Source organism: Borostomias antarcticus, assembly GCF_949987555.1.
Source record: "Borostomias antarcticus genome assembly, chromosome: 6".
Lineage (NCBI taxonomy): Eukaryota > Metazoa > Chordata > Actinopteri > Stomiiformes > Stomiidae > Borostomias > Borostomias antarcticus.
In genome coordinates this window covers 8,876,743-8,904,621 of record NC_140239.1, presented here as the reverse complement: position 1 = coordinate 8,904,621, position 27,879 = coordinate 8,876,743, and the positions used below count along the sequence as shown (strand labels likewise).

The following is a 27,879-nucleotide window of genomic DNA, read 5'->3' as shown; positions in this document are numbered from 1 at the left end:
CTTTCATGTGACGTCAGGTCTTCCATCGCCACCTCAACAACAGGAGAGATTGGATGATTGTGTCATGAGGTCATGAGGTGAGGGGAACCTGATCTCCTGGCCTCTGATCTGAAAAACAGGTGTGCGCGCGCCCACACACACACACACACACACACGCATACACACACACACACGCACACGCACACACACACACACGCATGTACGCACACACGCACGCCCAGCCCCCAGTGTGGTCAGACCAGCAGTCTGAGAGAGTTGACATGGAGGTGGTAGAGGAAGTCAGGGTAGGACGCTCCCCCATTGGGACTCTTGTCCTCCACTAGGAGGCGCTGCAGGGCCTCCTCACAGCTGTCCCCCTGCTTCACCAACACCAGCTGGGGAGAGGACACACACAGCAGAGAGCGAGAGAGAGAGAGAGCAGTGTTGTCAACTTGGAAACATATATATCTGGTGACTTTCCAGGCCCCCTTGGCAACTTAATTAGTCAAAAACAACTAGCGACAAATCTGGTGAGTTTTTCTGGTCATTTGGGGAATGATTGAGTTGACAAAGCTCTGAGAAAGAATCTAACATATCCCGTTCCACGGTTCACGTTACAACCGAGCTCACGAGAGCCGAGTACAGCTGTCTCCTCCTCACCACTCACACGGCCAGTCTGACTAGATAGCAGCTCCGCAGCAAATACAGCGAGGGAAATAATTATTTGATCTCCTGCTGATTTCGTTAGTTTAGTTTTGTTAGTCAGTTTGCCCACTGACAAAGAAATGATCAGTCTATATTTAATGGTAGGTTTATTTTATTTTAACAGTGAGAGACAGAATAACAAAAAAGTCCAGAAAAAAGCATCACAAAAAAGTTATGAATTGATTTGCATTTTAATGAGTGAAATAAGTATTTGACCCCTTAGCAAAACATGACTTAGTACTTGGTGGCAAACCCCTTGTTGGCAATCACAGAGGTCAGAGGGTTCTTATAGTTGGCCACCAGGTTTGCACACATTTCAGGAGGGATTTTGTCCCACTCCTTTTTGCAGATACTCTCCAAGTCATTAGGGTTTCGAGGCTGATGTTTGGTAACTCGAAGCTTCAACTCCCTCTACAGATTTTGTATGGTATTAATGTCTGGAGACTGGCTAGGCCACTCCAGGACCATAATGTGCTTCTTCTTGAGCCACTCCTTTGTTGCCTTGGCCATGTGTTTCAGGTCATTGTCATGCTGGAATACCCATCCCTGACCCATTTTCAGTGCCCTGGCTGAGGGAAGGAGGTTCTCACCCAAGATTTGTCCCCGTCCATCTTCCCTTTGATGCGGTGAAGTTGTCCTGTCCCCTTAGCAGAAAAACACCCCCAAAGCATAATGTTTCCACCTCCATGTTTGATGGTGGGGATGGTGTTCTTGGGGTCATAGTCAGCATTCCTCCTCCTCCAAACACGGCAAGTTGAGTTGATGTCAAAGAGCTTGATTTTTGTCTCATCTGACCACAACACTTTCACCCAGTCCTCCTCTCAATCATTCAGTGTTCACTGGCAAACTTCAGACGGGCCTGTACATGTGCTTCCTTGCGGGCGCTGCAGGGTTTCAGTCCATTACGGTGTAGTGTGTTACCAATTGTTTTCTTGGTGACTGTGGTCTTAGCTGCGTTGAGATAATTTACAAGATCCTGCCGTGTAGTTCTGGGCTGATTCCTCACCTTCTCATGGTCATTAAAACTCCACGAGGCAAGATTTTGCGTGGAGCCCCAGACAGGTTGGTTTTAAAGCTGCTAAAATAACCACTAATCTTTATGTCATCAGTAATATGATGAGTAGCATTCCATTGTGTACTGGCTTTAATAGAGAAAGCTACTTGCCCAAAAGCTGAGCGGTGAAAGGGTACAGTGCAGTCATGTACGGAAGCTATTCTTGTAGATCGTACAGAGCTGTGAGTACGATAACAGACAAACTTGTGCAGACAGGAGGGAGACAAGCCATGTAAGATTCTGTACACTATACACAGATTTGAGAATATTCTAAAATTGTCAACATTTAGGATATTATGTCTGTGTAGTATTTCACATTGATGGTACTTTAGTGTCTTTTTGTCAAAGATTTTTACGGCCTGTTTATACAGTGATTCTAAGGGCCTTATTGTTTTGGGATTGGCCTGTCCCCATATCGTGATGCAGTACGATATGTGTGAGAGAATGAGGGCATGCAGAAAGGTCTTGGCTACCTCCATAGAGAGAGAGGGTCTAATATGTCTAAAATTTGCCAGGTTATATTTGATGATGTGTGTCAGAGAGAGAGACGGGGGAGAGACAGAGAGACAGGAGATATGGAGGGCGCTAGACAGAGAGGAGCAGGGTTTGAGTCAGAGGCAGTCAGGAGACCACTAACAGGTCAGTCATTATCACCCCTTCTTTCCTCCTTCACTCTTTCTCTCCTCCTCTCACAGCGCCGTCTCCAGGTACCTTCACCCCTCCTGCACTTGCAGGGGTCTCACCTTGACGGCAGAGGGCTCCTGGGAGGTCAAAGTCTGGATGAGCGCTCTGACACTCCTGGACAGAGGGTTGTCAAGGATGGGCAGCTTCATCTGCAGAAACACACGCGTGCGCACACACACACACACACACCCACACACACACACTCATCATGGTGTGCCTTTACCCGTTTCCGTAAGCTTTTCAGAAACCCCCTAATGTTACCTCTCCAGAGGGCATGGAGGAGAGGCAGGCGGTGTTGAGGAGCAGCTCCAGGGTGTGTGGGGGGGCCTGGTGACCCACCCAGAGGAGCAGGGCCAGGGGCGAGAGGGCCAGGTACAGACCCCCGGGCTCCAGGCTGGCTGCCCTGCAGCGCACAGCAGACGCCAGGCTGACACAGCTGGCCACACCAGCACACACCGGCTGCAGGGGGACACACAGAGCATCGTCCTCATCATCAATATCACCATCATCACCGTCACCATCATCATCAATATCGGCATCTTCACCATCATCATCAATATCATCACCATCATCATCAATATCATTATCACCATCAATATCACTATCATTACCATCACCATCAATATCACTATCATCACCATCATCACCATCATTATCAATATCATCACCATCATCATCAATATCACCATCATCACCGTCACCATCATCATCAATATCGGCATCTTCACCATCATCATCAATATCATCACCATCATCATCAATATCATTATCACCATCAATATCACTATCATTACCATCACCATCAATATCACTATCATCACCATCATCATCAATATCACTATCATCAACATCATCATCAATATCACTATCATCACCATCATCATCACTATCATCACCATCAATATCACTATCATTACCATCACTATCATCACCATCAATATTCCTATCACCATCATCAATATCACTATCACCATCAATATCACTATCATCACCATCATCATCAATATCACCATCATCACCATCATCATCAATATCATTACCATCACCATCAATATCACTATCATCACCATCATCATCAATATCATTATCACCATCAATATCACTATCATTACCATCACCATCAATATCACTATCATCACCATCATCACCATCATTATCAATATCATCACCATCATCATCAATATCACCATCATCACCGTCACCATCATCATCAATATCGGCATCTTCACCATCATCATCAATATCATCACCATCATCATCAATATCATTATCACCATCAATATCACTATCATTACCATCACCATCAATATCACTATCATCACCATCATCATCAATATCACTATCATCAACATCATCATCAATATCACTATCATCACCATTATCATCACTATCATCACCATCAATATCACTATCATTACCATCACTATCATCACCATCAATATTCCTATCACCATCATCAATATCACTATCACCATCAATATCACTATCATCACCATCATCATCAATATCACCATCATCACCATCATCATCAATATCATTATCACCATCAATATCACTATCATTACCATCACCATCAATATCACTATCACTATCATCACCATCATCATCAATATCACTATCATCACCATCAATAGCACTATCATCACCATCATCATCACTATCATTACCATCAATATCACTATCATTACCATCACCATCACTATCATCACCATCAATATTCCTATCATCACCATCATCAATATCACTATCACCATCAATATCACTATCATCACCATCATCATCAATATCACTATCATCGTCATCATCATCAATATCACTACCATCACCATCAATATCATCACCATCAATGTCACTATAATCACCATCAATATAACTATAATCATCAATGTCACTATCATCACCATCAATATCACTATCATCACTATCATCATCATCAATATCACTATCATCATCATCATCAGCACCATCTGCATCATCACTCCCATTACCATCATCACCATCACTACCACCATCAGCCCGGTGTCGTACCAGTGGGAGCAGCAGGGGGTAGAAGTGTCGTACCAGTGGGAGCAGCAGGGGGTAGAAGTGTCGTACCAGTGAGAGCAGCAGGGGGTAGAAGTGTCGTACCAGTGGGAGCAGCAGGGGGTAGAAGTGTCGTACCAGTGAGAGCAGCAGGGGGTAGAAGTGTCGTACCAGTGAGAGCAGCAGGGGGTAGAAGTGTCGTACCAGTGGGAGCAGCAGGGGGTAGAAGTGTCGTACCAGTGGGAGCAGCAGGGGGTAGAAGTGTCGTACCAGTGGGAGCAGCAGGGGGTAGAAGTGTCGTACCAGTGGGAGCAGCAGGGGGTAGAAGTGTCGTACCAGTGGGAGCAGCAGGGGGTAGAAGTGTCGTACCAGTGGGAGCAGCAGGGGGTAGAAGTGTCGTGCAGTGGCGGGCGTGTCCATGGCGAGCAGCGTGCAGCGCAGCAGCAGGCGTGTGTGTACGGAGCAGCGCAGGCCGGGCAGCAGGACCTCGCTCTTCCTCAGACTGTTGATGTAGACGGGCAGGGAGCGCAGGGGCTGGGGGAGGACCAGCTAGACACACACACACACACACACACACACACACACCACACGCATACGCACACACGCACACAGATATACACATGTACACACAGATATGCAGGTTTAATAAAGAGGTTGCAAGAAATGCTTAGTGTGGTTTGTGTGTGTGTGTGTGTGTCTGTGTTGGTGTGTGTGCGCATGTGTGTATGTGTTTACGTGCCTGTGTGTGGGTGTGTGTGTGCGCGCGCACGTGTATTTGTGTGTATCTGTGTGTGTGTGTCCTCTCACACTGACCTGTCCAGGGGACACAGAAGAGCTGCAGTGTTTCCTGTAACAGGCCAGAGCCTCAGTCACCTCCGTCTGCAGTTCCTCTCTCAGCTCCTGCAGGGGGCGCTCCAACACCGAGCAGTACACTGGACACACAGGTCAGAGACAGAGATATACAGAGGGTTACTATCTATCTATCTATCTATCTATCTATCTATCTATCTATCTAGTGTTCTACATATACTCAACAACTCAATATATATATTCTACATCAAATATATTCTAATCAATATTTTGTCTGTATATATTAATGTCGTTGGTAAGCAGCTGTGTAATCAGCTCCCTAGTTTAACTGTAGTGATATTCAACTGGGTTCACATACAGATGTGGGAACATAAGAATGTAACTTGCTGCAGCATTTCACGTCGCGGTATTTGGCAGGGAAATCCCGTTGGAAATCTCGTGGGATTTCAGACGGGTGTTATTTCGTTTTAGTGATGCACTACCGCCAGGTGGCGTCTTTGAGTAGATTTAGCAGGCTGGGCTCTGTTTTTCTCCTATAGTCTACGAATGAAGCATCATTAAATTTCACATTCTTTAATTTAAATGCTCTGTTGTAAAGCACTTTGAGCTGAAGGTATCTGTATGAAAGGGGCTATACAAATAACGTTTAATTGTTATTATTACCTTGTTCTCAAACACATGTTTTATCCACCTCGATGTAATTTAATTATTACGAACACCTATAATATATCTAGGCCTACAGTAGCCTATCTATCTCGGTAACTGACGTCGGGTAAAGACGTGGAGGCTGTTTGGTCAAATGCGCAAAATAACAGTATTGTAAATATATTTGTTAGTAAAGATGTGGTGAACGTGAGGGTTTTGCGTTTTGTTTCTGGAACGCATTCAACTGTTAGGCTACTCGTAAACCCCGGAAGTAAATTTGAAGACAGGGCATAATGTAGCCAAGTCTGAGCGCAGTAGGCTATATGGCTTCAGCACGATACAAAGAAAAAATAAGTTTGATCGACTTGTGGATCCATACAAAATTGAAATAGTCGCCATGAGTAAAGATCACTCATTGCCAATCATATCCGGACATTAACTATCTTGTGCATAGCGGCAGGTTTGACAGTGAGACATCAACCGATAATTGTAATAATGCGATTATTGAAATGGTCTTGTGAACGCCTTTATCTGATTTCCAAAATCGGGGTAAGGTCCATAGGACGATTGTGGGTTTTCATTTGCACATAACTATATTTTAATAAAACATTGAAGTCCGCCTGTCAATGACTTTCCCTAAAATTGTGTTCTGTTGCACCCCCTATTGTTAAATTATAAATGAAAAAAACATAGGCTACACAATATGTTGTTATTTGAATGATCTTGAATATATATATTCAAGATCATTCAAATAACAAAATATCGTGTATGTTTTAATTTATTTATACCGGCCGCCAGCTGTTCAATGAACGGCTATAGGGAATGCGCAGTTTCGCGCTGGCTACAGCCTATTATATGAACAGTTTCGCGCTATGTAGGCTATTATAAATAGGCCTAAGTATTATTCATTGGGAATAGCTTGGACTCGCTGGGGACTGGTGGAGAGACACAGAGCCTCCCCAGACGCGACATCTCCAGTTGGCTGTGTATTTGAGCTGCCGCCTCAACCGTGCGTAAGAGCAGAGCGCATCGCTACAACTAGTAGCCCATAGCCATTAAAACGGCTTATTGTTTTATTCATATATCAACTAGATAATTCGATAATAATGAGTAGCCTAGTAGGCTATAAAATGAATTCAATAGGGCAAGCCTTAAGTTGTAGCCTAGGCTACAGTAGCCTACAATCACAAGACGCATAGGCCTAGCCTATCGTAAAAAGCGTTGCGTTCTCATAGGCCTATATTAACTTAGATAATTATTAATTATGCTCAGGTCATAATGTCCGTTGAAAATAATTCCCTCTAAGCAGAATTTGAATTGTATTAAAATAGGAAATGATTCCTTCTAGGTCTATATAAAAAAAAACATTTTTCTAATGTGTAGCCTATAGGCGATGAACCAAACAGCCACAATGTAGCCTGCTTAGCGAGCGAGAGGGCAGTCTACCATAAAGTGTATAACCATAATGTAGCCTAATATATCTAGACTACATGCATTGTGGTATTTCTTTATATAGCCAATTGTTTCTCAATAAACAGTTATGTCATCCTCTGAGTCCGAATGTAGGCTAATAGACCGGCAGCTCTAAATGCCTTCACAATCAATGAGACATGGTTGTAAAAATGATGTTTTATTGATGAAAAGGGTAAAACTGAAGAGTCATTGCATTGATCGATGCAGTCCGCTACCAGCAAACACTGAAAATACAGGTCCTCCAGCGAACCTGGACTAGACTATTGTAACCCCCCCCCCCCCCAAAAATTCTTTTATATTCAAATAAACTGGAGGAACCGGTTTCCCTGGATCGTGGGAGGGGGGTAGCCTGCGTTAGCGGGTGCTTTGCCATGACCGGCCATTGAATTTATGTGTTGCCATTCATTTAAACCACCATCTCATCTAGACTAGGCCTACTTCTGTTGCTGCATTTTTACATTTATGCTTTCATGATTTTAGAGCGCAATAAACATTTTTGCAGGATTCCAAAAAGTCCATCCATTCATCCAACTTTGTTCTGAGCGCAGCGCAGGCTGGTAGCCTACTGTCAAGGCTCACGACTGATGCACTCCCTTAACACGTCTCTTCCCAGGCCATCAAGATAATTTCAATATGAAAGACCTTGGGATTCCAGGAGTCAAGGCTGTTTCAGACGGGGAGCGACATTCCGCCTGCGTTCTGCTCGGAGAGGGGGACGCACGCGTCCTGCGCGCAGCGGGGCAAGCTGACTACAATTCAGCTCTTGTCGCGGGCGGGCGCGCAGCCTAGTTCCATATGAGAACACTCCTCGGTCCAATTCCGTATAGTAGATCAGCCTGTGTAGCCTACTTTCAACGAATGTATTATTAGACATAATATCATAATAATATATAAAGCCTTCAACGACCTCCTGCTGCCTGCCTGATGGTCTCAGGGCTAAAGAGACCGCGCGATCATTCCTCTAGCTGCTTTGCTGCTGCGAGTTCGTCTCCGTTCCTGCCCGAGAAACAGAAGTTGAACTTATAGCATCAAAATAGCTACAGGAATCAACGTTGTAAAGTTATCTATCTGCTTTTTAGCCACCGACAGCTACCGTTAATATTATGGAAGCTGCTGTCGTGAGCTAACGTGCTATCACGGTCTCATCGTGCAGCTTCACAGCATGCTATTAGCAGACAGCATTAAGTTGACAAAATCACACTTGCACATCATTAGAATTCCAACCATTTATATGGGATTTATCATTCAACTAAACATGGAACCTGAATACTACCTGATATTTCAACCTGCTGCCATCAGTGATCGGCGCGTCTGCTTGTTTGAGTCATGAATATCTTACGCAGTTACATTCCATGTGTCCCAAAACTGTTAAATCATTCCCCATGTAGTTCACTATGAGTCGCACTCAATACATCCATGGTAATAGGAGTAGGGAGTGAGTGAACCATTTCAAACACATCTCTGGTCATCTCCGTTAGCCATCTTCCTCGTCCTGATGCCATGTTCCATATGAGAACACTCAGCCTAATGTATTAAACTTCTACTTGTCCCGACAGTTAACAGATATAGACCCGGCGACAGTTACAGAGATAGAAACTATAAATAGATAGGCTTTGTTCGTAATAATTAAATTACAACCAGACAGACAACAAGGAGTTTGAGAACGGTAGGCTCATCTAATGTGCGAGCCAGCAATGGGTCAATGAGTGGTATTACTGCGCCCCTATGGGCAGGCGAGCGGTGGTGCGGAATGACGTAAAGCGCCTGTTAGAATACCGCGGGTCAAGTTACATTCTTATGTTCCCACATCTGTACAACAGCTGACACCGATTTAAATACGTAAATCAGAGAGACGAGACGGATGCTCTAAACGTTGCTGTTGTACGTGAGTCAGCTGCCTGCGGTGGCGCCGGCCGGAGAGACGCTGCTTCTTACTCTTCTTGCAGTAGAACGCCAGCAGCGTCTGGGCCTGGCAGTGGCGGAAGGTGTCCAGCAGGTGGGGCGAGCAGCGCAGGGTCAGGGTGTGGACCCGGGTCCTCCGCTCCCCAGCAGGCCCAGTGTAGGACACAACCACCTGGGACACATGAGGACGGAGAGGACACTGGTGATCCTCTGGAAGAGAGGGAGGAGGAGGAGAGAGGGAGCAGGAGGAGGAGAGGAAGAGAGGGAGCAGGAGGAGGAGGAGGAGAGAGGGAGCAGGAGGAGGAGAGGAAGAGAGGGAGGAGGAGAGGGAGGAGGCAGAGGAGAGAAAGAGAGGGAGCAGGAGGAGGAGGAGGAGGAGAGAGGGAGCAGGAGGAGAAGAGAAAGAGAGGGAGCAGGAGGAGGAGAGGAAGAGAGGGAGGAGAGGGAGGAGGCGGGGGAGAGAAAGAGAGGGAGCAGGTGGAGGAGAGGAAGAGAGGGAGGAGGAGGAGAGGGAGGAGGCGGAGGAGAGAAAGAGAGGGAGCAGCAGGAGGAGGAGGAGGAGAGAGGGAGCAGGAGGAGGAGGAGGAGAGGGAGGAGGAGAAGAAGGAGGAGGTGGAGGAGAGGAAGAGAGGTAAGAGGAGAAGAAAAAGAGAGGCAGGAGGAGGAGGAGGAGAGGAAGAGAGGGAAGACGAGAGGGAGTTCTGATTGGGTGCCTGCCTGTACGACCACGCCCCTATTCTCCTCCAGAGCTCTGCTGTGGGACAGCTCCACCGCCAGCGTCGTCCGCCAATCAAGCGTTGCTAGGGCGACGCGACTGGGACTAGGTCCGGGGGTGAATGATCCGTAGCAGCCTGACACCCGCATGTCTGAGGACCAGGATGTTAATACATCATCAACCACACGTTACCATGGCAGCCTGAGAGGGAGGGACTCTGTGGAGAAGCTCGCCACATTCATCAGGTAGAGGTCAAAGGTGGCAAGAGACACAAACACACACAAATACACTCAAACACACACACACACACACACACTCTTACACTGACACACTCACTCACACACTCACTCACACACACACTCACTCACACACTCAATCACACACACACTCACGCACCGACGCACGCACCGACGCACGCACGCACGCACGCACGCACGCATGCACACACTTACACTGACACATTCACACACACACACTCACATACACACACACTCACACGTCACACATACTGTACACCTCCTCCCCTCCTACCTTTGCTAACAGAGATGCTGATCTGGGCGCGGTAGCCATTCTGCGTCTCCATGCTCCTCCTCAGGTCCTGGCTGAACCGCTCTCTCTCCAGCTCCCCCTGCAGGGTGGGAGGAACACAACCAGGCCTGAACAAGAATTCACCAGGACATAGCTGCCCCACGGCCGTGGACGTGTGGATTCAGAATGGATTCATTTGGGTCATCCCATTCGGGTTATTAGACACATTTCTCTTCTAAACTGAAATATAAGTACCCAAGACTGACTAACTCCATTGAGAATAGAAAGTATGAGTACAGGTACATTGGAATTCTTGTAATTGCTTGTCCTTACAGTATCTTATCACTATTAATTAGTTACTCATTCCTGTCCTAGGTACTGTACTCAGCTACAGTAGACATTTAAAGGTCCCCAAAATGGCAAATTACTATACTATCCCTCGTCTATCAGTCTATCAGTATACGTATCCAGTATCTACGTGTCAAAGCCCTGTCCTATAGAGAGGAGGAGGAGTGAAGGAGGAGAGGAGGAGGAGAGGAGGAGAAGTGAAGGAGGAGTGGAGGAGAAGTGAAGGAGGAATGGAGGAGGAATGGAGGAGGAGTGGAGGAGAAGTGAAGGAGGAATGGAGGAGGAATGGAGGAGGAGTGGAGGAGGAGTGAAGGAGGAGTGGAGGAGGAGTGGAGGAGAAGTGAAGGAGGAATGGAGGAGGAATGGAGGAGGAGTGAAGGAGGAGGGAAGGAGGAGTGGAGGAGGAGTGGAGGAGGAGTGAAGGAGGAGTGGAGGAGGAGTGAAGGAGGAGAGGAGGAGGAGTGGAGGAGGAGTGGAGGAGGAGAGGAGGAGGAGTGGAGGAGGAGTGAAGAAGGAGTGTGGATACCTGGAGACTGTCGTAAGAGTGGAGGGCTCCACCTGTCAGGTATGGAACATGTCCCGGCCAAGCCCCGCCCACTTCCTGCTGGGAGAAGGCAAACAGGTGGATGCCGCAGCCCTGACGGACACACTCCTTAGCCAATGAGACGTCAGCGTCCGGGGGCTGGAAGAGGGACTGGGAGGAGGAAAGGAGAGGGTTGGTCTATTTGTTAACCCTAACCATAACCTGAGGTGTAGTGTGTGTGTGTGTGTGTGTTGTGCGCATACGTGTTTGTGTGTGTGTGTGTGTGTGTGTGTGTGTGTGTGTGTGTGTGTATGTGTGTGTGTTACCTTTGGTTTGTTGTAGCTGAAGAACCCTGAGGATGTGTGTGTGTGTGTTATTTCAATGACAGGGGCAGTGTGGAAGATCAACAGCTTCCCAGGACAGTCCATTGCCTGCACACACACACAAACACGCGCACACAAACACACACACACAGTTATAGATTCCATTATACAATATAACATCCCTGTGTGTGTGTTTGTGTGTGTGTGTGTGTGTGTGTGTGTGTGTGTGTGTGTGTGTGTGTGTGTGTGAGAGAGAGAGAGAGAGAGAGAGAGAGAGAGTTTCTGACCTGTAGAATGGCCAGTCCAGCTCTGACGGGCAGCTCTAATGGAACTCCAGTAGAATCGTCAGTCTCAGCGGTGTACAGGGGCACCAGCTGCAGCACACTGGAAACACACACACACATACACACACACACACACACACACACACACACACACACACACACATACACACACACACACACACACACACACACACACACACATACACAAACACACAGTAAACTTGTTTAAATATTTTAAACCATTTACAATTACATTACCTAGGCCACACTCATCCAGAACTCGATGTATCAGACCATTCTCTGAGTACTGTCTTGCAGTGACATGACATTGGTCTTTGGGAGATATTATCATATCCCTCTATCTGTCTTAAAATCCACATTCTTCTCAAACACATTTTGTATTTTTCACCACACGCTGTTGAGGGCCAGCTAGCAGCCCCAGGTGTGTGGTCACCATGGTCACCGAGGGTGCAAGAACCTACAACCCATGGCTTCAGTGTTCCAACAGGTGATGTCATCAACATGCAAATCTGCCCCTGCCCCCAGGGCTGCTTCCTGTGAGGGTGGATCCTACCTATCAGTACTGTCTAAGTCCTACCTGACAATACTGTCAAAGTCCTACCTGTCAATACAGTATGTCCTACCTGTCAATTCTGTATAACTCCTACCTGTCAGTACTGTCTAAGTCCTACCTATCAATACTGACTAAGTCCTGTCAATACTGTATAAGTCCTACATGTCAGTACTGTCTAAGTCCTACCTGTCAAGACTGTCTATACACAGACTAGGGTGAGACCTACCTGTCAGTACTGTCTATACAGACTAGGGTGAGACCTACTTGTCAATACTGTCTATACAGACTAGGGTGAGACCTACCTGTCAAAACTGTCTATACAATCTCTGAGAGGAACCAGAAGCCCCTCCCTCACAGGAAGCTGGAGATCCTCGGTCTCCGTGACGACCAGCATGTGAGGGCGGGACAAGGCAGGGCTGAGGTCGTAGAGGTGGATCCTGCTGTCATAGGTCATCAGACCCACACGCACACCCCCGTCCTCCCTCCAACAGGACAGAAAACATCATCACTTACTATGGTGTGTGTGTGTGAGAGAGAGAGAGAGAGAGATGTAAGTGAGTGCATGTGCAGGGAGGCGAGGCAGACACCTTCTTGTGGTGCCCCCCGTCAGTAGCTGCGATTAACTACCGTAAGCGAAGCAAAGTCACCGGCTCCCAACACAGAATTCTGCAGCTGAACTCCGAAGGGCTCACCCCCCAGTAAAATCTACGTCATCGAGCACCTGGCCTGCACCACCAAGGCCCTCATCATCCTCCTCCAGGAGACCCACTGTGTAACAGCAGATAAGCTAGTTCTCCCAACTTTTCCTCTAGCTGGGTCTACCCTAAGCAGGAAGCATGGCTTTGCTACGTTCGTCCATCAAAGGTTGAACTGGACTCTCGTCGACCAATCCCCGACTGGCTCAGAGATTGAGTGATTGTGTGTGGACGTTGGCGGCTTTAAAAACGTCTACAAGTCTCCGCCCTCGCGAATCACACCAGCGTGTCTCCCAGACTTCCCCCACCCCTGCCTCTATGCTAAAAATCCATCCCACGCGGACATCACAATAGCTACAAACTGTGTTGCGGAGTGTGAGAGTCTCTACTGTGCCTTCCTCCAGGCCCCCCCAGGAGCTGAGTCAGACAGACTTGCTTCAGCCCTGCTGTCAAGACTCAGCCGAAGGAGACAATAGCGCTGGGAAGAGGCCATTAATTGTCTAGCAGGTCTAGACACTCCCCCCGTCACTGCCCCATCTCTGCAAACAAAATCGCATCACAATTTGTGAAAAGTGGAACATACGAGGGCAAAGACCGCGAATCGTCACGTCTCGTGGCAAAAGAAGTGTCTGGTCTCTGGAAGGCCACAACTCCTAGCAGCGGTAACATCTCCTGCGAATTCACACCGGAGGAGTTCACTGCTGCCCTCCAGCATGTAAAGACAGGGAAAGCTCCGGCACCTGATTCCATCTGCCCAGAGCTTATACTCCATGCCGCGCCTGCCTTGAAGTCCTGGTTAAGAGTGTGCCTCTCTTCCTGCTTGCGCCAACTCAAGATCCCCAAAATCTGGAGAAGATTTTCGCGATGTCGCGATCCCTAAGCCGAACAATCCTGAAGGGGACCCCAAGAGTTACCGCCCCATCTCTCTCTGTTATGTATCCCCTTCAAGATCCTCGAGTGTCTCATCTACACCCGCGTCGAACCAATCATCGACCCGCTGCTCCCACAGGAGCAGGCCGGGTTCCGACGCGGGAGATCGACCGTAGATCAAGTCACTCTGATGACTCAAGACATCGAGGACAGCTTCTCGGCTAAAAAGAAGGCTGGAGCCGTCTTTATAGACATGACGACTGCCTACGACACAGTGGCCTCACCTGCAAGCTGCTCCGCCTGCTGCCGGTGAGGCACATGGTCAGCATGATCATGGAGCTTGTCCGAAACCGCAGCTTCACCCTCACCACTGGTAGCGGACAGCGAAGCAGGTTGCGATGCCTTAAGAACAGCGTCCCCCAGGGATCTGTCCTGGCCCCCTCCTTTATAACATCTACACCTATGACCTGCCGACCACAGTCTCCAGGATGTACGCCTACATAGACGACCTTGCAATGGTGTACTCAGCTGGAGACTGGCAGACCGTGGAGGAGACACTGAGCCAGGACATGCAGACACTATGGAGATTGAAGCTCAGCGAGGCAAAGATGATGTCGGCGACCTTCCACCTTAACAATAAGGGAGCCAAACGTGAGCTCCAAGTGCACATCGATGGAACACTCCTGCCATAAAGCGCCGAACCAACCTACCTCGGTGTGACACTGGACTGGTCGCTCATGTTCCGCCGACACCTCAAGTCACTGCGCAAGAAGTTAACAGCTCGTGTGGCATTGATGAGGCGATGGACTGGTCCGATCAGGCTGGGGCACCGGGGCAAAAACACTGCGTATGGCAGCCCTAGCCCTGGTCTACTCGACCAGTGAATATTGCGCACCGGTCTGGTGCCGCAGCGCTCACACCCGCCTCATCGATCCGCCTATCAACGAAGCCTTGCGCATCGTGACAGTATGTCTGCGTCCCACTCCTGTGGACAACCTTCCCATCCTTGCAGGCATCCAGTCTGCTGGCCTCCGCCGCACAGGAACCACAGCAGATCTCACCTGCCAGACCGTGGAGCCTAACCACCTGCTACATGACAGGCTCACTGCAACAGCGGAGCCTCCCGGCGTCTCAAGTCGAGACACCCTTTTGTGCCTGCAGCACGGGATCTCCTGCAGCAATACAGAGATCTTAACATCAGCAAGGCAGGATGGGCGGACTACACCTGGTGTGCGGAGTGGGAGGCCTCAAGACTCTGTGATTTCATCCCGGCCGCCAGTCCTTCCCCTGCCGGGATGGGCTTACCCAGACCAGCGTGGGTGAGGCTTAATCGTCTCCAGACCGGCGTTGGACGCTTCCGCACATCGATGCACAGATGGGGCTTGGTATCCTGTGCAAGTGTGGCACCGAGGAACAAACCGCAGACCATGTCATCCAGGACTGTCCGATATTTCGGACACCCAATGGAATGCATGCACTGACGGTTGTGGATGACGAAACGGTGACATGGCTCCTGGAGGTGTGCCTGGATATACAGTATAGCCCGGGTGGTAAAAGTATAGCCCCTCACCCCCGATCCAGGGGGGGAGTGAAACATCTACACCCAAACGACGAAGAAGAAGAAGTGTATGTGACTCTGTGTGTGTTCCTGTGTGTGTGTGTGTGTGTGTGTGAGAGAGTGTGTGTGTGTGTCTGTTTGTGTTTCTGTGTGTATGTGTGTGTGTGTGTGTGTGTGTGTGTGTGTGTGTGTGTGTGTGTGTGTGTGTGTGTGTTTGTGTGTGTATGTGTGTCTGAGTGTGTTCCTGTGTGTGTGTGTGGGGGGGGGGGTGTATGTGTGTGTGTATATGTGCATGTGTGTCTGAGTGTGTATATGTATGTGTGTATGTGTGTGTGTATATGTGTGTGTGTATATGTGTGTGTGTGTATTTACCTGTTCAGAGCTGTGAGGAGGGTTCGTAGCTGCTGGCTGATGAAGTCCAGCTGTCCAGAACTCAGTGCCACGGGAGACACATCTAACACTAGGACCAGCACAGCAGTTTGACCCTACAACACACACACACACACACGCAGACACGCGCACGCACACACACATACAGTATATAAACACACCACACACACATATACACGCGCGCAAACACACACACACACTATTGATACACTGTACTGCATATACTGTGGGACTTCTGTACACACTCGCACACATACACAAACACATCAGTGGAACACTGATCACACACACACACACAACACACACACACACACACACACACACACAAACACACACACACACACAGACAGGGTGTTGACCTGCTGGTTGTTGAGGATCTCATAGGAGCCCAGGCTGAGCTCGGGTCTCGTCCCCTGGTCCAGCCTCACCCCCTCAATCCCCCTGGTGGGCTGGTAGTGCTCCCAAGACACTGGGTGGGGGGCAGAGAGAGAGAAAGAGAGAGAGAAAGAGAGAGAGAGAGAGAGAGAGAGAGAGAGAGATAGAATGGAAATGGATATTCAGGGACAATTCACTACCAGAAGTGAACAGAGACAGAGGACAGGCGATGTTGTGCTTCGTACCTTCGGAGAGCTTGGCACAGAAGGGGCAGTGGAACCTCTGCCCGCAGTCCTTCCAGGTCATAGCAGGGCACATGTGGGCACCGCACTCCCCACAACCGGGCACGCAGTCCGCCTCACTGACCACAGGCAGGGGGCGCTAGAGAGCACAGGTAGAGAGTGACGGCGGGTGCTGCAGGGTAACAGTTCAGAAGAAGCATGGTACTACTGTAGATAGGACTGCTGTGCAAACAGGCAGAGATGGAGAGTGGCTTTTGCTGTTTCGGAGTGCGAGTAACCAGGACGTTCACAGGGAATGTTGTGCACTGTAGATCCATGGCCGTGTGTGGGGGTGATGTGGGTGTCTTTAATCAGTATGTCTATATGTGGCGCGTGTCTGTGTGTGTGTGTGTGTGTGTCTGTGTCTGTGTGTGTGTTCAATCGGTATGTCTATGTGTGTAGAGTGTGTGTGTTTCTTTAGAGAGTTTGTGTCTTTAGAGTGTGTGTGTCTCTAGAGAGTGTGTATGTGTGTATCTTTAGAGAGTGTGTGTATCTCTAGAGTGAGTGTGTGTATGTGTGTGTCTACAGAGTGTTTGTGTGTGCACTCTCCTTAGAGAGAGTGTGTGTGTCTCTAGACTGTGTGTGTGTCTTTAGAGAGTGTGTGTGTCTCTAAAGAGTGTGTGTGTGTGTGTGTGTGTGTGTGTGTGTGTGTGTGTGTGTGTGTGTGTGTGTGTGTGTGTGTGTGTGTGTCTGTAGAGAGTGTGTGTCTCCAGTGTGCCCCCATCACCTCTCCGGGGCCGGACCTGGCCAGAGGAGTGACCAGGACGCCCAGGGGCAGGTGGCTCAGCAGCGCCCCCTGGCCCTCACAGGGAACACGGTACGAGGTGGAGCGAATGTAAGCAGGCCTGGCGTTACCTGGAGGACAGACAAACACACACACACACACACATGCACACAGACACGCACACACACACACACACACACCAAGGTTATAATAGTTTTGCTTTTTTCATTAGTTTTTATTTTTATATCGTTTTAACTTTTTGTTATCAATTTCAGTTTAGTTTTGATTAGTTTTAAAGCAGATTTGCTAGTTTAGTTTATTTTTTATTTTTTGAATAAACATGGAGAGGGAGCTTGGCCAGAGAATCGGAGCAGCTGGTGCAGTTCTGCAGTCGCTTTACCGCACTGTCACGAAAAGTGAGCTGAGCCAAAAGGCAAAGCTCTCGATCTACTGGTCTATCTTCGTCCCCACCCTCACCTATGGTCATGAAGGATGGGTCATGACCGAAAGAACAAGCCCACGGATACAAGCGGCCGAAATGAGTTTTCTCTGGAGGCTGGCTGGGGTCTCCCTGAGAGATCGGGTGAGAAGTTCAGTCATCCGGGAGAGACTCGGAGTAGAGCCGCTGCTCCTTTGCGTCGAAAGGAGCCAGTTGAGGTGGTTCGGGCATCTAGTGAGGATGCCTCCTGGGCGCCTCCCTAGGGAGGTTTTCCAGGCGTGTCCAGCTGGGAGGAGGCCACGGGGTAGACCCAGGACTAGGTGGCGGGATTACATCTCCGCACTGGCTTGGGAGCGGCTAAAGATTCCCCAGGCAGAGCTGGTTGATGCTGCTAGGGAAAGGGATGTCTGGGGCCCCCTGCTGGAACTGCTGCCTCCGCGACCCGACCCCGGATAAGCGGATGAAGATGGATGGATGGATGGATAAAATGTTTTTTCACACCTAGTTTTCGTTTTTTAGTTAGTTTTCGTTAATTATAATAACCTTGACACACACACGCATGCAAACACACAGACACAACCATATCACTGATCAATCGCCAAAACATATGACTGTACATGCCTTCAAAACATTAAATGTATGGCATATCCACTGTGCTGCAAACACGTTTGTTTGTGTGTGTGTGTGTGTGTGTGTGCGTGTGTGTGCACATCTCACCCCTGTCTTCAGTGATACAGTCAGTGGTTGCCAGTGGAGGGAGAGCAGAGTTGGGCTCCGACACAAATACCTTCCCTCCCCACTCTGCCCTGTCTTCCTCCATCTCTCTCACCTGACACACACACACACACACACACAGATGTTAGTCTCACTAGGTAGATCACTCAGAGGGAGGGTGATGGCGAGAGTAAGATTAGAGACAGACTGAGAGAGAGAGAGAGACAGACTGTCTCACTTGGCATATCACTCCAGCCAGAGAGAGGGATTTGCACCACTTAAAGATAAAGAGATGCAAAAAGAAGAAAAGACAAGAGAGACAGATGAAAAGAGATTAGAAAGAGAGAGATGGAGGGAGTAAAAAGGGAGAGAAAGAGAGAGGGTGATGGAGAGAGATGGAGGGAGAGAGAGATGGAGGGAGAGAGAGAGGGTGATGGAGAGAGAGAGATGGAGGGAGAGAGAGAGAGAGAGAGAGAGAAGGAGAGAGAAGAGGGATACTTACTGCGCTGGGGAGTAGTTGAGGGTCCAGGCCGTAACGAGACTCTGAGCTGGGACTGGAGGACACGCCCCCATCTCCAGGAGAGGGACATGACTGGATAGGGGCACAGAGGGAGGGACATGTCTTCATCTTTGAAGGTCTATTTGGTTAATCTACAGTCTCATGCAGTCATCTACAGTCTCCTACAGTCTCCTGCAGTCTGTTGTTAGTTCCTCACCGTTTGAGTGGAGGTCCCGTCTGGTGACTGTCCTCTGCAGGGATGGGATGTTGGCTTGTCTGGACCTGCAGAGATAACATATTAGATCCACATACCCGGGAGGTACAGGTGACAGATTCTTGTAGTTACTATATAAGTGCTGTATATGCCATCACGTCAAGTGTTCAACGTTTATCTAACAACATTTATCTTACATGGAGTTTTAAAAACCTCTTTCAGGAGAGAGACCTTGCGTAGTGTGTACTGTGTACTAGGACCTTGCATAGTGTGTAGTGTATTGTGTACTAGGTCCTTGCATAGTGTGTACTGTGTAATAGGTTCTTGCGTAATGTGTACTAGGTCCTTGCGTAGTGTGTACTGTGTACTAGGACCTTGCATAGTGTGTACTGTATACTAGGTCCTTACGTAGTGTGTACTGTATTGTGTACTAGGTCCTTACGTAGTGTGTACTGTATTGTGTACTAGGTCCTTGCATAGTGTGTACTGTGTACTAGGACCTTGCATAGTGTGTACTACGTACTAGCTCCTGGCGTAGTGTAGTGTGTACTGTGTACCAGGTCTACTAAATGTGTAGTAGTTACCAGTACAATGCTGTGGAGACGAGTCTGGCTGAGGTTGCTGTTGGACTAGGGCGGAGGGTGACAACGCCGGCCAGACCCCCGGACTGGACCCCACACCAGCCCCAGGAGGAGATTGTGGAGGCCCAGGGACGAGACCCCCCAGCGCGGCTGAGCTCCAGGCCCCCTGGATAAAACCCTGGCCCAGGGACGGGGGTCTGGGGGGCGGACGTGTGCAGGGAGATGACAGGGCTCCGTCTGTCTGGGTGTGGCTGGTGGAGGGGGGTGGAGGCGGAGGGAGGGCGGGGGGAGGGCACAGGGACGGGGGTGGCGGGGGACCGCCAGGTGGGGGTCCTGGGTTAGGGGGGCGGAGCGTAGATAGAGGGCGGCGCTGGGTTGCCAGGTTTGGGTACGGCAGCGCAGGTTGAGGAGTGTGGTGTTGACGACCATGGCTGTGGCGGGGAGCCTGGCTGGAGGGCGGTGGTGGTGGTGGTGGTATGGTGGACGGCTGTGGTGTGTGGTGGTGTGGAGCCTGGCCGGCTGGATGGTATGGATGGCCCTGGCGGTGATTCTCCAGCATGGCTGGATGGAGGCTGTGGTCACAGGGACCCTGGGAGAGACAGGAGCCCAGGCTGGGGTGCTGGAGGCTGGGTACGGGGCGGCAGGCTGGAGGACATCCACTCGGGGGCGGGGCTACGGGCCAGCCGTTCTGGCACACCCAGGGTGGCGATACGTATGCGTGATTGGCCGGTGGTGAGGTGTCCATATTCTCCCGTAACACTCTGCGATTGGATACTTGTCACCTTGGAGGCATGACCTGCCACCAAACACGGTTCAGTATGAATGAGCAGCCTAAACCAAACATAACTTAACATAACATAAACATATTATATTCATAATAAATGTTACATAAATATTCGCACTAATAACACAAGAACCAGTCCTTCCATTCGCAGTGTAGCTAAAACATATAGATGTAGATAGATATATGTAATGAATGTCTATAGGTGACGACCGTTAGTTGACAAGAGTAACCGTAGCTGACCGAATAAGCTGGTGATGGTAAAAACGTTATCTAACGTTAGTTCAACACAGAAGGAAATCCGCTCCCTACCTTCCTTTCTCAGGATATTGTTGTCGATGCAGCAGCCAAACACCAGCCCATTCCTGTAATTATCCTCAGTAACAACCCCGTGTGGAACGAGTGCTTGTACGCATATTGTAATACGGCGTGTGTAAAAGATTTACATGGTAATATTTACATTGTGTACAGATGGAGCCGCTTGTAGCGGTAACAACACACGAGACGCAGGAGGGGATGCGCGGCGCATGCCTACTACTGTGACCCTCGGTGTCACGCAGTGTCACACGTTCATGTGACAAACTGCGAAAAAAAAAATATATATATAGCCTATATATATCGATTTCTTTTTATCGAGCAGTCTGTCTATAAATTGTAAAACATCGTGCTATTTAGGAATTAAAAATCATATTCGGACAATTTCCTTCTAAATGGTAGCCCGCTAGATGGCAGTAACGAGAGGGAACTGGAGATTTGATCACCAGAAAGTAGGCTACTCTCAATTTTAACGGTGTTTATTCTGAACGAAAACGATTGTTTGTTTTTAATAGAGCACACTTTATGAATAGCGTATTGAATAAAACGTACTGACCAAGTGTTTTTACTGTGACAGTGTTCCGTCTGATAGCCTAATATTCTAACAAACCCTTCAATTAATTTGTGTACATTTACGCTAATCAAATAGTTCCAACAAAGCAATTAATTAATGGATCCATTCTGTAAACTCGTGCGGGTTGAAGGCAATATATGGGGAATAACTACTCTAGGTCTAAGTGGGTATGTTATTATAGCTCTATCTGACCTACTGGATGTTTTCAGGTGAACAGCATAGCAATCTGTCAGCTCTTGACTTGAGTCATTTCTACGTGTCCTTGTTCACTGTTTGACCCTAAGTGCAGCTCCCTTGTCATTTAACACTTCAGCCAAACTCTCCCTCGGGGGCCAGGGAATTGCTGGATACAGCTGCTACAGTGCACAGACCCTCCTTTCCAGAACACAGAGAGAGGAAGACAGGGTTAGAGGAGAGGTTAGAGATGAATATTTGATCTGATCCTCTCTGTGGCCCCTGCTCAGGGTGTTGGAATATTGATGGAGTCCAGAGGCTTGGAGCACCTCGGGTACGTTAACACTGCTGACCTACCTCCTGTGTCTCTTTCACAAACACGCACAAGCCTCAAACGCACGCACACACTCAGCACCACACACACGCACAAGCCTCAAACACCACACTGTGAAACGTCATGTCAATCAACACTGTGACATCAATGTCAACGTGAACATTGTCCGTCCTCTGCATTGCTGTGAGAAGGCGTGCTAACTGAGGTCAGGGGTTGATCACGTGCTTCTGTTCCAGCGTTATCCCTGACATTCAGGTGACCAGGAAGCACTTCTGTCCAAGGACAACAGAAGACCTGGAGTTCTGAGCTCCACGAGATGGAGAGAGAGAGGGAGGGAGGGAGGGAGGGAGGGAGGGAGAGGGAGAGAGAGAGATGGAGATAGAGGGAGAGAGGTGCAGTGTGGGAGAGAGAGAAGGAGAGATAGGGAGAAAAGGAGAGGTGTTGTGTCTAATCTGTTACCAACACTAGATAAACTGTGATAGAGTGGAGGTTGTGGAAGAGGTACAGCACCCTGCTTTCTTTCTCCCCTCACTCCCTCCCTCTCTCTCTGACCTCTTCTTCCTCTTTCTGTTTCTCTCTTTTCTCCTGTCTTCTCCCTTATTTATTTGCCTTTATGTTCCCCCACAATTACCATCATCATCATCACCACCATCATCATCATCATCACCACCATCATCATCACCAAAACCATCATCACCACCATCATCGTGATCATCAGCATCATCACCACCATCATAATCATCATCACCATCATCATCACCACCGCCATCATAACATCATCATCATCATCATCATCATCATCATCATCATTATCACCCCCACCATCCTCCTTCTCCTCCTCCTCCTCTTCCCCCTCCTCCTGATCATCATCCTCATCATCCATTGACACTAATGTCACAGCAGGGCAGCATCAGCTTGTGAACAGGCGGGGTCGGCACTGACTCCTGGGGTTATGAAGAGGAATGATACATGGTAAAGTGCTTCCACAGTAAATTATCATCCTCTCTGCCTCTTGACTGTGTGTGGATGTCTCTCTCCATCTTACTCTCTCTCTCTCTCTATCTATCTATCTATCTATCTATCTATCTATCTATCTATCTATCTATCTATCTATCTATCTATCTATCTATCTATCTATCTATCTATCTATCTATCTATCTATCTATCTATCTATCTATCTACAGTATCTATCTATATATCTATATATCTATATCTCAATAGTGGAGGAGAGGAGAGACAGCAGGCTGGGCAGAGGGGAGAAAGAAACACTGTTTCAGAGGACAGAGGAAGAGAGGAACAGAGGGAGAGAGAGAGAGCGAGAGAGGAAGAGAAAGAGATGCATCTCTTGGGATGGCTGCAGAATGCCAGGTCATGTTCATGGCGGATCATGGCTCATTCTTTTTAAACAGCCTGAATTATTCAGAAGCTTTTGCCGGAGAGGTGTTTCTATGGGAGGGCAGGAAGGCTTAAAGCACGGCCAACGACTGGAATGACTCCAGGTTTAGGTGAGGAAACGCACACACATATACTACACACATATACTGTACACACACACACACACACACACACACACACCACACACACATGCAGACACACATACTGTACACACATACACACACAAACATATCACCACCCCTTCAACCCCTTCCACACACAGACATAACCCCACACTCACACAGTTACACAACCTGACGCAGCACACACAATCCTATACTTTGAGTAAGGCATTGGTGAAATATTCTTTGGAACAGTGCACAGTACTGTGAGACGTGGGGATTAAGACAGGCCAGATCATGTGAACTGCAATGCATCACATGTTCACCATGTGGGAGTACAGCACCTTCTTGAACAGAAAGCCGCTCAACAACGATGGAACAGGTTCTTAAGGGGAAAGCTTTGATACAAGGTTCCTCTTGGAGAGAGGACTAGTGAATAAAAGGGGAGAGGATGGGAGAGGAGAAGAAAGGAAAGGGAAGGAGGGAGTGAGGACAGACACACAAACACAGACTCACACAGAGTCACACACACAAGCAAACAAACACAGACTCAGACACACAAACAAACACACTGCAGGCTCTACAAAGGTCCCTCAAGGAAAAATCTAATTCCTGAACATAGACCTACACACACACACATACGAACACACACACATACACATAGACACACACACACACACACACACACACAAACACACACATAGACACACACACACACACACACACATAGAAGCACACACATAGACACACACACACACCATCATCATCATCATCATCATCGGCGATCAGAAGAAAAAAAAAGAGAGGAAAAAATCCACCCACTACCATTACATTCAGTTCAAAAGATCCTCCACCACTTGAGTTCAAAGCCTAATGGTTCCTTCTTTTGCTCCATGAATGCGTGCTGTAGACAGCTCAAGATAGACCACGTCTAGAAAAGTAAGTACCCACTGTCGCAGAGCTAGTGTGTGTGGTGGTTTCCATCTGGTCGCCACCATCTTCTTGGTGGCCATAAGACTGGACAAAAACACAAGATTTTTGCAAATGGAGTTGAGAGAGATCATTTAAGATCAGTAGTCGGGTTCAGGGGCACCATCAACTGCAGCATAGTGGAGAGCTTGTCTGCTACCAGTTCCCAGAATCAAGCCACTCCTGGACATTCCCAGATCATGTGGTAAAAGGTACCAATCGCTCCCTCAGGACACAGTGTACATTGTGGGTCAGTCTTGACCTTCATAATGGAAAGCTTGCACGGAGTCATATACTGTATGTCCTGTGAATGAAATTAAAATGGATTTGTTGATGTTCAGGGCATCTGGATGACTGCCCTAAGTTGGCCCAAACTGTCGACCAGTCAAAATCTGGCTCCAGGTCAGGGATATCAGCCTGCCAAATAGAGTCCAGGGATAAGGGAAAATATGTTTTCTCTAATATGTAACCATATACTTTGGTGACCGGCCCCTTTGTGCCCCCAACCCCACATAATACTTCAAGCAGTGGATGTACTTTAAGCGGAGCACGCCAAGGGACCCCATAGGTCTTCATGGCTGTCCTCAATTGCAGATAAAAGTAAAAAGTGGAACACTGTAAATTAAACTGAACAGACAAATCCTGAAAAGAGTGAATGCCATTGTTCCCAAAAATATGCTTAAACTTGTGAATCCCCCTGTCATACCAATGACAACATTGAGCAAATGTAATGGGCTGTTTGCCAATCAACAACCTATCATTATTGAAGATAGGAGAGCATGGATTCCAGGTAGATGAGACACCACATACCTTCGCTGCTGCCCTCCAAACCACAATCAGCTGAGATATAATTGGGCCGAAACAAAGTTTGCACTGGTTTACAGTTGTGTTGGAAAACAACACTTCGTCCAGTTTTAATGGGAGTACTAAGTTCTCCTCTAGAGCTCCCCCTGCCACTCAACTTTGGTATTGTACCAAACGGCCAGAGGACGGAGTGTGAAGGCCCAATAATACCATCTAAAATTCAGGAGGGAAAGCCCCCCGGCCAAACTGTTTCGCTGCATTATAGATAGTTTGAGACGAGGATGTTTCCCTCTCCAAACAAATTTTGTAATCGCCGACTGCAGTCTATCCCAAAAACGGGGTGGTGTTCGCAAGGGCAGCATTGAGCTAATAGAATTGATCTGGGGAAGTACATTCATTTTAATAATAGATATTCGAGATCTGAGAGAGTGCGGCAATGCTGTCCATCTATCACGCGTCACGCGTAACTTTAATCAGGGATTCTTCAAAATTATTTTTAACAATGGTCAGTAGTGATGGAAAAATCTCAATACCCAAATATTTAAAATGGTTGACGACTGGAATCAAAGAAGGCAATGTCACACCTCATGGGTTCATTCAGGGATAAAAGAGCTGACTTTTCCCAAGTTATCTTATAACCCAATATGTTACCAAACTTCTCAAAGACAGACAATATGACAGGGATTGATTGCTGCACATTGTCAGCAGAGACTAGGACGTCGTCCGCGTACAAACATATGTGGTGTTGAGTTCCGGATATGGTGATAGGTGTGATAGCATTATCCTGACATATCCTAACCTAACCCTATCCTAACCCATTCATCTGACCACCAGGCTACATGAATAATCACAACAAAGTAACATTAGCCTATAGTAATGAAAATAAAATAAATAGTAAAGATATAAGTAGGCTAATACCGTTTAAAGCAGGGGTCTCAAACTCAAATTGGCTTGGGGCCACTGCTGGTATCATCAACTCATAGGAGGGCCACTTCAATGTCAACTTCAAGTACTACTAACTATAAGAAAGTGCAATATTTCTGAAAATGTCACTTTTCATTTCCATAACTAGACTCACAAGTCAGTCTCTAAATGTTGCAAGATTATTCCATAACTAACATTTTCATCATACAAATTCAAACCGGTTTCTATACATTTTAATATATTTTAACAGTTAGTGCTGCAAATCTTTTTTCCTTACTTTTATTTTATCTTGAATAGCCTATATTTGTACTTTATTCAATTTTAGCTGCAAGATGCATCACTACTGTAAGCCTGCCCTGGACCTGTACTTACATTTATTAAAGTTCAAGTTTGTTTCCATTTCTTGCCAGACACTTGAATACATTTGTAGGCTACTACTCTTTCTTGCGAGACACTTATCTTGAAAGACTAAGTCGTTAGCCCTCTCAGCTGTGTGGCTTGGTTTTTCCTCTCGTCTCATTATGACACTGTTCTCCATGTTTAGTAATGAATAGCTCTTGACATTATATTCCTTTAGAATGAGAAAGGTAGCATTTCCATTGAACTCCACAAAAAATACTGCAAAGTCCATCTTTCTTGAAACTGTCTCTGTTCCTCACATTAGTTAACCATGAAAACAGCCTCTCGGTGGCTAGCTGCATTCCATTCATAGTTCATAGTCGCGTGCGGATTGATTGCACCTGTGACTATGCAGCATTCACCTCGCACGCTGCACACAATAACAGCATTTTGCCCCACGTTTCAGCGACTTGAATTTCGCATTGTATGCCTGCCTGCCGGCGCCGTGTACGATTAATTATTTTGGATTACATTATATTTCTGACATCATGTCCCGGGCCGGATGGAGGGGTGGGGCGGGCCGGGAATGGCCCGCGGGCCGGGAGTTTGAGACCCCTGGTTTAAAGGTATAGAGTTCCAATTAGGGGAAGAGTTGGTATTTCACTCACCCTAAATCCACAATAAATGTGTAGGCCTAAAGTAAGTTAGTGAGTTCAAGTTCAAAGATCAACGATTCTCCAGAAAAGCCTTGGCATCTTTTGTGGATTGGAATGACTTCTGCACACCATTCATCTTGAAGAATAGGATGGCAGGGAAACTCATTTGGAAACGAATACCCCTCTCAATGAGCTCTGCGCAGATTGGATTGAAGGCTCTCCCTGCCATCCGAGCCGCAAGTGGGAGATCAGGAGCGATGCGGATAGACTGACCCTCGTACTGGAAAGATTCCTTGCATCTGGCTGTGGACAAAATCACGGCAGCATCCTTTGAACGGTGGATCTTGGCGATGACAGGGCGGGGTCGACCAGGTGGAGGAGTACCGAGACCCCGATGCACGCGGTCGATTTCGATGGTAGCAGCTGGCAGTCCCAGTAGTTTGGGGATTAATTCCTCAAAGAACTTTAAAGGATTACTTCCCTCAGTTGACTCCTTAAGGTTGAGGATTCCTATGTTGTCCCGCCTGGAACGCCTCTCTAGGTCTGTGATCTTCTCTGTCAGCTCCGTGATACGTTTCTCCATCACCTCCATTTTCTGTATCAT

General features: G+C 47.8%; 1 protein-coding gene across 1 annotated transcript; it reads right to left on the bottom strand.

The window, feature by feature from the left end:
* Positions 1-233: 233 nt before the first annotated feature.
* Positions 234-27,879, bottom strand: LOC311310269 (protein transport protein Sec24C; the record flags this gene model as incomplete). The annotated part of the gene is made up of 21 exons (XM_084439688.1): positions 234-374; positions 2,482-2,571; positions 2,684-2,881; positions 4,814-4,993; positions 5,258-5,376; positions 9,308-9,446; positions 9,992-10,140; positions 10,521-10,617; positions 11,392-11,559; positions 11,715-11,819; positions 11,999-12,095; positions 12,872-13,051; positions 16,065-16,177; positions 16,442-16,551; positions 16,703-16,838; positions 17,466-17,593; positions 18,619-18,730; positions 19,118-19,207; positions 19,332-19,396; positions 20,302-20,481; positions 27,549-27,879. The coding sequence occupies 21 exons, from the start codon at positions 27,877-27,879 to the stop codon at positions 234-236; spliced, it is 2,928 nt and encodes a 975-aa protein (XP_084295814.1).